The 14,542-nt window shown below is 39.7% G+C and overlaps 1 protein-coding gene across 1 annotated transcript in view; it reads left to right on the plus strand.

The window, feature by feature from the left end:
- LOC126237287 (UDP-glucosyltransferase 2-like) overlaps positions 1-14,542 on the plus strand; it is a 115,657-nt gene that overhangs the window by 32,116 nt on the left and 68,999 nt on the right. Inside the window, exons 3-4 of the mRNA XM_049947233.1 lie at positions 1,378-1,556; positions 13,934-14,393. Of these exons, the coding sequence (XP_049803190.1) occupies positions 1,378-1,556; positions 13,934-14,393 (639 nt within the window). The remainder of the gene's footprint in view (positions 1-1,377; positions 1,557-13,933; positions 14,394-14,542) is intronic.

The raw sequence follows: 14,542 nt of genomic DNA on the forward strand, positions 1-14,542 counted from the left end.
TACAAAAATTCTGTCTATCCAATGAGAAACGTTACACTTTTCGTGGTGGGGCAATGTTTTTAAAGTTTGCAACGTAACAGAGACGCGAAAAAGTCTCACGCTAAAACTTGCAGCTGGTGTGGTCCTTTTAGCGTTATCGTAAGATCTATACTGTTCTTCTGGAGGGCTCTATCTTTTAACATGGGCTGGGGGGTGGTCCTAACGTAACAGAGATGCGAAAAAGTCTCACGCTAAAACTTGCGGGTGGTGTGGTCCTAGCAGTTAGCTGGCGACGTAGGTGTCCGTCCGTCCCTTATCGTAGGGCCTTCCAGCTTAACACAGTTCTACTCTCGGCTTCTGTTCTCGTTTCTCCCCTCGGAACTGCGTCTGTCTCACGGTGGGAAGGTATGACATGCATTTAGGCATTCTTGTGTTAGTCTGTGGTATTCCATTTGCTCACACGTTACTCGTATTACTTTGGTTAATTTAATGTCACGATTTATTCGGAGCTATGTGACATACTACTGGATTTGCTTATCATGTCAGGGTTTCATGGAAGGTGTTGGATTTGCCTGACACCTTACAAGGCGTCTGACGTAGAATGTTTATACAAGACGAAATGCGTCTCCCGACGCAAGATGTTCTCGGAATTCGTTCTTCGACTCTCAGTACTACTGTGTACATAAAGCTGGCGAAAGAAGAGCTGTGTGCCGACGTTGTGCGGCGCCATGCTAATGATATCAAGTTCCGATACTCTGACGCCCATATAGCAGCTGTCGCGGTTGATCACGTTGACTTTGGCCTCCAAACGTTGACGGTCTTCGAACTCCTGTTTCGGGGTGCCTTCGGATGTTGTGGTGGTCGTTTTTAAACCTTGTGTTAACGTCGTCAGTCATGTTACTGCAACGTGGAAGACGTTCGAAACGTACGTGTCCTTAGTGGTATCCGTTAGATAGAAACTGAACTGAGGAAACAGGTTCAGCACTGTCTTACGACGCCAAAGATGATCTTGCGGTCGGTTCTACTCACTGTCAGTATGCTGAACTCCCTCTGGGCTAGAAAATATTTCCGACCTTACTTTCATCTACTCTTCTTCTTCTGTTGCAAATGTAGTTCGTTGTGGACCTTCGCCTCTTTAATGTGTCTCGACTGCGTGTTGCTCCTTTCCAGTTTCTGTATCTCATCCTCAGTATGATACCACCTATCCTCCATGTATTCGATATTCTGCGCTCTCCTTTTTCCTCTGGGACTAGCAGCTAGTATCTTCTTCGGTACTCCTGTATCACCCATCACTTCTGACTTAAATTATTTGTGGTATTACCTCTTCATTTGTACTTACATTTTGTAATAAAACGTAGTGTGAAAAACAAGAACTAACACCACTTATTTGTGTTACAGATTTCTCACGAAAACCTGACGGAAATTGACTTATCCGTTGGATACAATATCATCGGTGAGTTGGATTTCGTGAAAATGGCCTCGCAGTCACCTGCAGAGAGTATTTCGTTTATTCGATCTGCTTCAAGAACTATGGTTCCTTGGCAACTTAATGAACCTGCAGTGCAAGATTTCCTCAAGTGAGTTTTTCATCCATTTTGTCTAAATAGGTGAGCCGTAACCAAACTTGGATGCTCCACCTAATTTAATAGTAGAACTGACCAGCTGTACAATTGGTGTTATTTGAAATGGTGGTAATTGGTTGTGTTAGTCAAATCTGATGTAATGCCACATGTAACAGCTCTAAAAATCTAAATTAATTCACCAACCCACTCAAAAGCCATGGAATCACATTCACATAATGGTTCTTTAATCGCACTCAAAAAATCAAAACAGATCGTCACTTATGGAAACACAGAAGCATAAAATTACGGTAACATTGTTGGCTTACGTTAAGTTTAGTTATCCACAAACATGTAGCGCAAGTGCTGAAGGATCATATGGTTTCATGAATCCACAAATGCATTAACTTATATAGGGTGACAGTTATTGAACTCTCTGAAATAAAATGGTCATAACTTCTGAACGGTTTGCGTTAGGACGTTCAAACTGTACGGTTGGGCGCGGAACATGATGGGAGTTAGTATGATCATGTATGGTTTCGTTTAGCGACGAAGCCACTTTCATTTGGATGGGTTCGTCAATAAGCAAAATTGTCGCATTTGGGGGACGGAGGATTCGCGTTTCGCGATTGAGAAGTCTCTTCACCCTCAACAGGTGACTGTGTGGTGTGCAGTGTTCAGTCACGGAATAATCGGTGCGATATTCCTCGATGGCACAGTGACTAGTGAACAGTACGCGTAGGATTTGGAAGATGATTTCATCCTCATCATCCTAAGTGACACTGATTTCGATAAGATGTGGTTTATATAAGACGGATCTCGACCCCATCGAAGAAGCAAGTGTTTTATGTCTTGGAGGAGCACTTTGGGGACCGCATTCTGGCTCTGGGGTACCCAGAGGCCAGTGGCATGGGCCTCGATTGGCCGCCTTAATCTCCGTATCCGAACACACGCGACTCCTTTTTATGGGAATATGTTAAAGGCAAGGTGTACAGCAATAGCCCCAAAACTATTGCTGAGCTGAAAGCAGCTATTCAGGAGGTCATCGACAGCATCGATGTTTCGGCACTTCAGCAAGTCATGTAGAATTTCGCTATTCGTCTGCACCATATCATCGCCAAGGATGGCAAGCGTATTGAACATGTCATAACCTAAATCCGAATATCTGTAGTGACGTTTACATGTTGAATAAAGTGTGTGCACGCCGTAGATTGTAATTAATTTACGTTTTCCTTCATGTAATTCAATAATTGTCACCCTGCAAGTAAACACTGATCTGCCAAAATAAATTATTAGAGTGGAAATGTTCACTAAACCAGCCAAACCCATGTCTACCATGTGTCAAATCTGAAAACAAACCCAGGTGCAGCTTTCAGCCAGCAAAAACCACACAGATTTTGGTACGCTAGCGCATACGCTGTCCAATGCCGGGCAGATAGTTCACTCACTTCAGAGCTCGAAATATTAGAAACTACAAAATTGTAACCTGGCGATTTTTCAATTTGCACTGAATGACAGCTAATATGTGCGTATACTATAATGGAAATTATCAGTAGAATTTTCGGGACCAATGTACAGAAATTATTAACTTTGTGGTGTGATTTAGTGGAGCAGTACATAATAATAGAGACGATAAATATAGTAACCGTAATTTCACACCTTTTTGCAACACCATTTCATTTTGAGTACCATTTTCATGCAATGCCAAATTACTGACAAGAATTTGGCCATCTGAATTATTGATAGAACTATAACCATTGTTTACCAACGTGCTTTTCCGAAAAAAAATAGTTTTCTAGATGCACATATGGTGCCTGCGTGATGGAAAGTTTAAACTAGTGGGCATAAGAGTTTCACATAAGGTTACCCAGATGAAAGATCGCCACTTTTATATGTGAATAGTGGAACAACATATAATAATATAGTGATGCCACCTGACTGCCCATCATGTGTAACTCGATACAGACACACATAGTAACCACAACGGATGTAATTTATAATCTGAAATGACTTACTACTGTTTAATGAGGAAACTACCTATCAGTGTATCTGGCATCTTGTTCCATAAACATTTCCTAAGTTCCACTTTGAAGGGAAAGCATGTACTTTGACTGGATCCCGTTTACAATTCAAAACATTTCGCTAAAGAAAGTGATAACACAGCATTTCCACGGGACACTATAATTGCAGGGACCGAACTTCTCGAGGCACACACATATTCTGCAACTTGAAAACAGTCTATTGAAATAATAGGAGGAATCTTATTACTTTGAAATTGTTTGTGCGACATATAATAATGTTATAATTCAGAACATTCCACTATAAAGAAACAGATAACACAGCATTTCCACAGGACGTTGTATAACTGCATGGACCATAGTTCTCGATGCACACATACCTTCTAGAACTTAAAAAAAAATCTGCTAAATAATGGAAAGAATCTCATTACTTTGAAATTGTACGACATGAGAAGTGATTTTCACCGAAGTAATTATTGTGCTGAAGGCTCAAGCCCTTGCTTGCTTATCGTGGCTGAACGAAGTATCAATGCATGTATAATTCCGTTTAATTTGGAAGGAAATGAAGTGCAAAATAAAGATCAAGCCTCTCTCTGGTGGCATCAACAGTCAACTGTAACAAGCAAAATATTCTTATAAGGCAAATTTATCCGAAGTCTTTTCCAATGCACTCACTATCGTAATCTTTCGATACTGCCTCAGTGACTTAAACATCACCGGAAACTCTCCCACAGTACTACTCATCTCGTTTATTCTTCCTCATTCACTCACCTATGATTATGAAAGTGATTGTTATCTAATCAATGGATACCTAGAAATGTGAAATGTGTCACTGGTCTTTCGATTTGTGACTCCTCAAGGTGCTATCTCTACAACATTATCATGAATAATTCTTCTCACTCTGTACGATCCACAGTACACGTAAAAAGACTATGGCTTATAAATTTACTCTTGCTTGACCTCCTCTCATTTTCAATAATACTACGCTGTCTAATAACTCGCTCCTTCTCATTGCGTTCTAAGATTATTTTGTGGCTCCTCATTGTTCAACTAAAACAGACATTTCTCTTCTCCGTAAACATGAATCACTCATTGTTGATAGGCACTTACTAAGTCCAATTTTTAAAGTTTGGAGATAAACAGAAAAATATTTTTCCGCTCTTGTAATGTAATATGATATGTATTTGTTTGTGCGTGTAAAGTGCACACACACACGCCGTTATATAAAACCAAAATAGCATTGTTCCATAAATTACTGGCAAAATACATAACTAGACCTATCTCCTCTCAACATGGAATGAACAGGACATGTAAGCTTGCAATGAAATTCACGTTCGTGCTTTATTTCCTTTATTTCTAAATTTATATATGCATATGCAAGTACATGCATATTATTTTCTTCATACAACACACAGAAACGCTTACTATTTTCTTATGCGGTATATTTATACACTGACACGACTGCACTACAGTCACAGATATTGAACAACAAAACAGTTATTAAAACAAGTCACACTATTAGAAACGGCAGGTAATGGATTTTCATTGACACAGCCCTTCTAGTAATTCATCAAAGAATGCTTTGCTCGCCTCAGACGTCGTGACGTAAAGATGAACCTCCTTGAGATCGTCCTGTTTCGCTGATTTGATTGCTATTCGTGCTTCCTCATTGGCCTTCTCAACTGGTTCATAAGAGTACCATTGCTTGGTTCAGGCTGAGAAAAATGGAATGTTTGATGGACTATGCTGCCAATGAAGAGAAGAGCAACCACTCTGCCAGGATGATCTGCAGAATACTGGAACTCGGCGAACGACACAGCAGCAAACAGCACCTTCGCGCTTCTGGGAACGTCCTTCCCTCTTGATTGATCACTTAGAGTTGCTCACCTATAATGCTTAGGCCACCACGCATCCACATCAATGATGTCATTTCCTTCCCCCATTTTTATTGTAACATCTCTTTTTGCATTAGCAGTGATTGTACAATATTCTTCTGGGGTGTAGATTTTGTCACAGCACAATTTTTTTGAAAACACCAAAACCTTATCGCAAGGAGGAAGGAATGAGCTCTAATATGGAAACGGTGAATAATTTCCTCGAATCTTTTATCTTCGACCAAACCCATACAGAAACGAATAAATGAATGATTCCTATTTTCGACCGGACACGCATCCGAGTACAAGTGAAGTTTTTTCGTGCCTGGTTTAATCTGTTTGGTGAGCTAGTCCAGTATGAATGTACACACCTCATTGGCCCTTACTTGGTCTGCCCCTCTCGATACCAGTGTACTTTGGAACTATTGTCTTGGAGTGTGTCAAATCAAACACTTTTAAGCCGCCTAGTTTGCAAACTTATTTTACTTGGCTCCAGTTTCGGCGATTTACTACGCCATCATCAGGCCCCTGACTGCTGTGTTTGAAGATTCTACCTCGTTTCTGGTCAAAACAGGGGTCAGCAATATTGGTATTAGTAGATTTCTGCTTGCTATAGCGATCACATCAGCCATCATCCGCTGACTGAAGATGGCGCAGTAAATCGCCGAAACTGATAGCAAAATAAAATAAATTTGGAAACTAGACGGCTGAAAGGTGTTTGATTTGACATTCAGTAACGAACAGCCAAGTTCCGCAAATGTCTCTGAAAAGCTGGACATACAGATACTATTGTCTTGGAGGTCGTGTACTCGTTTAGTAAATACATGTACCCATAACTGCCTTTGGTAGAATATTTTCTGATCATGTATATGAGGTACAGGTAAATTTTGCATGTAGTCAAGGGTAACACAGTGTTATTTGGCTACAGGATTCTGAGGATGATTTCATAGAGGAATATAATTTGCGACTTCTACGCTTGTGAATACTTAGCTCACTTGCTAGTGCTAATTTAACATTTTGCGCTATAAGTGCAGATACTGCACACATCTATTTGGGGTCTACCGAATCTTTAGCCAAAGTTCGTATTGAAATAATCAACATAAAATGTATATTTTAACTTCAAGATTAGCATGTTTTTCATAAAATAAATCATCCATTTTTAAGGTTCTACCTTGCATCCAAGTATTTTGCTCCTTTACCCCCGTAATGAGATGCTTTGATAGGAAACCTGAGGTTGTGGTCCCGAATTTCAGTGCAGATTTCACGTGATACAGCATGCATCTTCTTACTGAATCCTCTCTTGTCCACTGGGCTTTCGCCTTTCGACAACAGTTTAGCAGTTCCGAATACACGCTCCTGTGTTACTCCGTGTGAACTAATGAATCCATTGCTACAGACATACAGACACTCCTGATGTCTAATTACGAAATATGTACGCGCAGATTCACGTTCCACTTTTGATCGTTCTCCGTTTTGATTAACAGCCCTAGATCTTCGCCGTTCAATGGGATCATCTCTGTAGGTGGATATTATGTTCATTTTTGATTTCATAATCGTAAAAAGCACTAAATACCTCCAGCCTCGATTCTTCTTGCAGTATACTGAAGCAATGACGATTGTACCCGAAACAAACACACAAGTTACCTGGGAAAAATCTTTGTTGAAAATAATCAAACTTGAGTATCAATAATCTTTCGAATCCCTTTCACGGAAGTGAAATAGTTAAACAGCTAATATTTAGGTAAAAACGATATTTTCTGTCATACCTGCAGGGAGGCCCAATGCTTTTCTGAGGAACTGCCTTTCCTGTACCCTCGATCTCTTTTCTTTATTCCTGGCATTTTTTTTCTTTCCGTTAACGTTTCATTCCTGCCGTAACTCCGTTGTCCGTGATGAAAATAGTTTATGAACACAACAAGGAAAAGATTAATAATACGCACAGCACAACAACCACATAGTATATATCGTCAGCGACAACACTCAATATCCGTGTAAACAAAAGAAAGAAGCATGCCAATCTTGACATCCAAAACACAACAGCGCTCTCTGCATAGGTTGGTTGGCATTGATAGACATTCCATGTTGAAGCGCACTAGCTGCAGGACGAACTTCCTTCCAACACGGAATAACTGACGAGACGGCTGTGGTAATGGCACAAGCGCTGCTAGAGCATTTTTCCTTTCAACAACAAAACATGTGTCTTTCTTCGCAGAACGCAAAATCACGCTAAAACGAATTTATCAAGAATGTGGACTTAGTGCCTTTCAACAACGAGCGATCCACATACATGTCCACATTCCAATTATTCAGTGTTTGCAGGGCCTCCAGCTACTTGATTCCTAAAGTTACACTTTCTACATTTATTTACAAGGAATCCTCTGGGGGTTACATTTCGTCTAATGGTGAAGTCGGGTTCTCGACCGTCGGCTAATCTTGCCTCATGCTGCTTTCCTCTTCACTCCCTCGCGGATTCCTTCCCGGATCTGCGCTGCGTATTTCACTGATTTCCGCACAGTGTCCTCTTTGAACATCACATCCTCTGAGATTTCGCCTATCATCTGCAGAATATGGATTCGTCCACGGATTACACTGATTGTTTCTGTTTCACTGATTCCCATGTTTGTGGGGTCGATGCCTCTCTCACCACTTCGCTTTCGCTTGCACACGTTGTCACGTTTCGTAATACGTTTGTACAAAGTGCACTGGTCCCATGACTTCATTTTTGTAGACAAGTTAATCGAGCAAGTGAAAGAATGCGTCTGCATCGACCATACCATTACTGGTTAATGTAAAGTCTTTTTGAATTCGGTTAGGCAGTTTGCTCTGGCAGATCTGTACAAAGTATGCGTTTCTTCGCCTCAAACGATGTGTCCAAAAACTGGTTGCTCCTCACCATTTCTTTAAAGCGCTGCTTCATATAACGAAACTGCGAACCCTCGTACGGCTCCATCATTAAAATGCCTAGTCTGACAAATTCATATTTTCCTTTCTCCCAAAATTCGTGCAGAAACGCCTCTTTAAACACCTTATACGTTCTGCACTTCGTCGTAATCCTATTCATAATGTGGCTACCGCTTATTGTAGGTGTGTCCAAATGAAGGTGGTTTTATAACAGATGGACCATGATCCCAGAAGACCATCCTGGAACAATTTTAGAATGTAAACTGTTCGACCTGTCCGGAAACATTGTGTACTTCTGAGTGAAAGAAAATGCTTTCTTATTTCGTCCTGTTCAACATCCTGATGGTGTTTATTCCTATGAAGCTGAAGGTGACAATTTTCGGAATAGCATTGTCACTGGAGATGAGACGTGGTATCACCACTACGAACCTGAATCCAAAAGACAGTCCATGCAATGGCGACAGGCGAATTCTCTGTGAAAGAAAAAATTCAAGATACAGCCGTCTGCAGGCAAAATGATGTGTTCAGTCTTCTGGGATAGCCAGAGTGTGGTTCTTTGGGTGTCCTAGGCTATGGAGAAGCTGTCAATTCAGCATGCTACAAGACGGCACTGGCTAAGCTGAAAGCCCGAATTTCCAGGGTAAGGCCAGAGAAGAAAACTAACTTTCATCTGCAACATGATAACGCCAGGCTTCATACCAGTTTTGCTACCACGCAACTCACTGCAAAATTCAGCTGGACTGTCTTACCACATCCACATACAGTCCCGATTTAGCGCCTTCAGACATCCGTTTCCTTGTGCCCCTGAAAGAGGCCGGCCGGAGTGACCGTGCGGTTCTAGGTCGCAGGTTCGAATCCTGTCTCGAGCATGGATGTGTGTGATGTCCTTAGGTTAGTTAGGTTTCATTAGTTCTAGGTGACTGATGACCTCAGAAGTTAAGTCTCATAGTGCTCAGAGCCATTTGAAGCATTTGAACCCCTGATAGATGGACTGGACTATGTGGCGAACATTTTAAAGGCTCGGATGCTGTTGTCAAAACTGTAAGGAAGTGGTTAGCCTCAGCTGTTTCCGAGTTTTATAAGCGCGGCATGCAGATCCTGGTTCATCGTTGGTCAAAGTGCAAAACGAATGGTGGTGACTATGTGGGAAAATGACAGTCTGTAACTGAAATATTGCTCTACTTTGCTGTGCTGTTGTGATTTATGTATCTTATGTAGTTTCCATGATTAAAAACAGGAGGCATTACTTTCGGAACGACCCTCGTAATACAAGAATTGCACATATGGAGGTCAGGTTTCCCAAAGGGTCTGTCACAAAATCCTTTACATTAGCTGTGTATTAGCTCGTAATCCAAGGTAAATCCGCTGTTTTGAATATTTGTGCGTAGCTAACGGACTGCTGTAAAACTGTTGTACCCAAATTTGGTTAAAAGGTATGTCATAGATTGCTCACAGCTAGGGAAGTTAGTTCTCCTCCCCTAAATATACATTTTTTGAAAGAATAGAAGTCTTTTGGGTGGGTTAATCTGAAACACCCATAGGTCACCAGTTTAGTATTAGAGATTCGTGTGTGGGTTGGGGGTGGGGTTACAAATCGTAGAGGGAGGCCAGGAGATGAATACAGTAAGCAGATTCAGAATTGAATGGAGTAGCATGCAGACCTGCATCAAAGCAGCTGGGGACTGAGGACAACCACAACAACAATCCTGCATGTGTTTCTAAAACAGGTCATATTCGTATAAAGTCAGTACTGTTCACGATCGTGAAAAAAAAGTTCTAAAATCACTTACTGCTGTAAAATTGTTTCAGAAAAATCATTAGTAGAACATTAACATCCAGAATTATTCCCATGTGCGAAATCCTGTGTTGATTGCGTTTGCACTGCATCAGGCGGTGTACACATTTTACAATGTAATTTTTAGTTTACGAATTTTAATTTAGCCTTTCTGCGGCGCTGCTTGTTGTGTTCCACTTCCGAGAGACGTTTTACTGTACCAAGATAAATACACGAATAGTTCAGGACCATAGTCATACGGATACGCTGTACATACAGAACAACGTCAATACACAGTTAATCAGTGATTAGGCATTCGGGAGGACAGTGGTTCCAATCCTGTACAAGTATCCATGTTTGAATTTTCTGTGGTTTCCCAAAAGTGCTGGGATGCTTCCCTTAAATGGACATGTCAGAGATTTATTTTCCTGTTCTTCCCCAACTCACGCTTGTACTCCTTCACTTATGACCTTGTCATCGATGGACCGTTAATGTCTTAGCTCTCTTTCTTCTCCCACTCGTTCGTTTTGTAGCTAAGAGTTTAACTTGTCTTACAGTCGGTCAGACTGCCACATGCTTCTTGTGTTCTCTGTGTGGGGTACGGTACACGAACAAAGCATACATTGTAAAATAAACTGGTGATAAACTGTTCGATAATGTAATTAAATAACTCTGGAAACGCCAACTGGTCAGTGTATTCTAGAATGTTGATGCATCGAAGCAAAAGTAAATCTTTCGAAACATAAAAAGCAACCAATGAAGAAACAATCTCGTTACAGAGGCAAGACAACTATTCAGTTAGTTTGTTACAAGTCCCATAAAGCGTTTGAACGGTTCTTCTACCGAAATGATACCCATAAAGCGTTTGAACGGTTCTTCTACCGAAATGATGTGGTACGAGTCAGTTTACAGGATATCTAAGCGTGATTACTGTTACATGAATCAACTTATAATATTTTAGTTCTAATCATGGAAAACCGTTAAAAACTATTGTTTTACAAATTCATCTATGGAGATGTCCAGGAGAAATTATTTTAGGTTAGATTTATAAAATTGCTTTTATACCTGTCAGAAATGTTATGTTATGGGAAAAATTATCAAAATTTTTTGTTGCTGCAAACTGAACTGCTTCATGATCACCTGATAACTTAATAATGTGAAATAGAGGTCACTTTTCCTCGAGTATTGGAGGTATAGGCAACACTATTCTCAAAATGTGATGGATTAATTATGAATAATTTCACTAGCGAATATATGTATTGTATGATGTAGTTACAATGTCTCCTTGAAGATATACCAGCATGACGACCATAGGTGAACGCCACTTATTATTCTTGCAGTTCGCTTTTGTGCAATCAGTATTTTCTTTCTAAGAGATAATAACCTTAAAAATTTCAAAGACTTGAATTGCTTATGTACTTAATAAGCCAATGACTAACTATTGAGGCAGAGAAGAAATGTGGCATGACTGAGGAAATTCAGTTATTTTTTAAATTCAGCATACACTAAATATATAACATCGTCTAAAGAATCCATGAACATAAAAAAGAAGTTTTGAAATGCAGACCACTGTTATAAAACTGTTAGTAACTCTAAAGAGTATCACCTGTGCTTGATGAATCTTAACTGGAAGGTCATTAACTTATATAAGGAACAGAAGTTGATACAAAATTGAGCCTTGTGGGTTTCTTTGTGTGATTTGTCCTAACCACTAAAATTTTCTCTTCTTTCAATATTGTTTGTATTATCCAGTATGAATTCTTGATTACTATTAAGCATGATTCAAATCATTTGCATGTAATACCAACTAGAGTTAAGTCTTTCCTGTCACTTTTCTCATAAAGTACTTTAAAAGTTGCATGTTTCAATCTGTCCAGTGATGCATTGTGTATATTACTAAGGCTATTACTTATTAAGTCAGAACTCAAAACTCTTTCTGAAATTCCATCAATAGAATATGAGGTTTGTTTTTTTCTTAAAAAAAGAAGTTTTATAATTCTATTAATATCAGTGAAGGTCGCTGGGGCTACTTCCAGATACTTATAAATTTGTGAAATGGCATTTTTAATACATTCTATTGCTTCTTCAAATGACTCATGTTATACTTTTTTCTGCTATACTTATAAAGTGATTGTTACAAATACTTGTAACTTGTGAATTATGAATCACAATATTGCAAATTTGTTTAACTGTTGTGATATCCTGCACGCTGACTGGTTGTCCTGCCCAGATGTCCACATTTCTCAACATTTGAGGACGTTCTTTAAAATATTACAGTATGTCTTATAGAATGCAAGCAATGTCAGACCTTGCCCCATTCTGGTTTGTAAATAAATTTTCCTTTTTGTCTTACATGAGATTTCAATGCCTTTAGTTATCCATGGGTTGTTTTCTTAATGGACTTTCTCGATATTTTGGGAAAGCTACTTTCGAATATAGACAAAAATTTGCTATGAAATATATTGAATTTCATATTTGCATGTCTTTCTGTACTTGGGAAATTTACCTCTGAAATTAGATTTAAAGAGCCAAATAATTCCAAAAATAGAAAGTAGTCTCTGTTGCAGGTGTTTTGTTAATAATGACCGGCTTTGTGAAGTTAGTGCATCTTCTGATTATTTGTAATTAGTAATAATAATCTTCTTATGTGATGGATAAATTATGATTTGCTGATATTCTTTTTCGTTCCTAATCCTGCACTCATGCAGATTTAATTTCTTATTACTGTTGTAGTATTATGCTTTTAACTTAAAGATTTCAGCTTGTGCAATCACCACTGTGAATCACTTTTCACCTTTAGCTTAGCTATCCCACTGATAGTTGCTAGACAGTTTCCCAAATAAACTATTATGTAACAAGTTTGTTATTTCTAAGTGCAGATAATCTCAAGATGAGCTAATTGCACAAGATGCATCATTATTAATAAAACACTTGCAACGAAGACCGATTTCTATTTTTGGAACATTGAATCCATGTTGCTGCATCAGACCATGATGGAATGGCTTAATGAACGAAACAATAATGCTAGTTCATGATTCCTGTCAGATGCTTTTAAGAAATCTACACTGATACTGTATTTCCACAAACTACCAAATGTTCCTTCTTGTCTGACAGATAGCTCAATAATGCATCCAGATTTCGCATAAATAGATGAAAATCTTTTAGAGACTATCTGTAGATTGTTACAGTCACAAGAGAAGTATTCTACAATAACAAGTCACAAGCATATGCTTTTAGATTCTGATCTTCACAGAAACTGCTTGTATCAGTATTTTTGACTTTGTGTCCAACTTTTACATATGCTGCAACTACTCCGTTTCCCATGTTAACTCTCCATGAAAATGATGCTAGTCTGTAATCCCTGATATTTAAGTTCTCCATCCCTGTGGTTACACGTTATTCAGAGAGGCACAGAAGGGGTATCACTTCAGAATTTTCCACTTACTCCTGATACACAAATTGCTCATCTACCTTCTTTATCGGCTCCCTAATGTTCATCTGAAATAACAGTCTTAAATTTAGCCACAGGACAAATTGGAAACTTAGCGCAAAACTGGCTCTAACAATTAGAGCTGAGATTTGATTTTCTAAGTTTGTAGACAAGGAGTATACGGTAGCAACTATGACAAACAAAACCACAAAAAATGATAATTTTACAAATGAGTGATATTAATTGTGGGTAACCAGAAGCCTATAGACAAAATATCCAGTTTAATGATGTACATACTTAGAACAATGATAAATGTGCATCATAGTTGTTGTGGTGAATGGATGCATGCCTATTTCTTCCACAAATTTTGGCAACTATAAATAGACAACTTTTTCTAGGAGGAACCACACATTCGACGTGATGATTATGGAGCGGATTTTGTACCAGGGCTACTACGGGCTGGCCCACAGAGTCGGCTCCCCACCTCTCGTCGGGATGGTGACGCTGGCAGCCTTTTCGCCTCTGTATTACGCCATGGGGAATCCCATGAACCCAGCGTACGCACCCGACGTCTGGCTGGGATTCTCGGACCACATGACCTTCTGGGAACGGGTGTACAATGTGTTTTTCTACCTGAGATGTTATTACCTGTGGTTCTGGGAAACATTTCCAGAGCAGGACGCCATCATGAGACAATACTTCGGTCCTGACCTTCCATCGGTGTATGAGACGGATCGCAACTTCAGCCTCCTTATCGTCAACAGCCATTTCTCTATGGAGTACCCTCGTCCGCACCTGCCTAACATCATAGAGGTCACTGGTGTACACGTAGAGACGCAGGCCAAGCCACTGCCAAAGGTGAGTGCTAAACTGAAACTCTTTGATGTCGTACCATACACAGTAAAATACATCCCACCAGTTTGGTCAGTACTGACAAATTAATAGTTGAGAACATGCTGCAATAATCGCTGATCGCTGAGAATCGAGGACAGCATCTCCCAACACTC

This window comes from Schistocerca nitens, chromosome 2, assembly GCF_023898315.1.
Source record: "Schistocerca nitens isolate TAMUIC-IGC-003100 chromosome 2, iqSchNite1.1, whole genome shotgun sequence".
NCBI lineage: Eukaryota > Metazoa > Arthropoda > Insecta > Orthoptera > Acrididae > Schistocerca > Schistocerca nitens.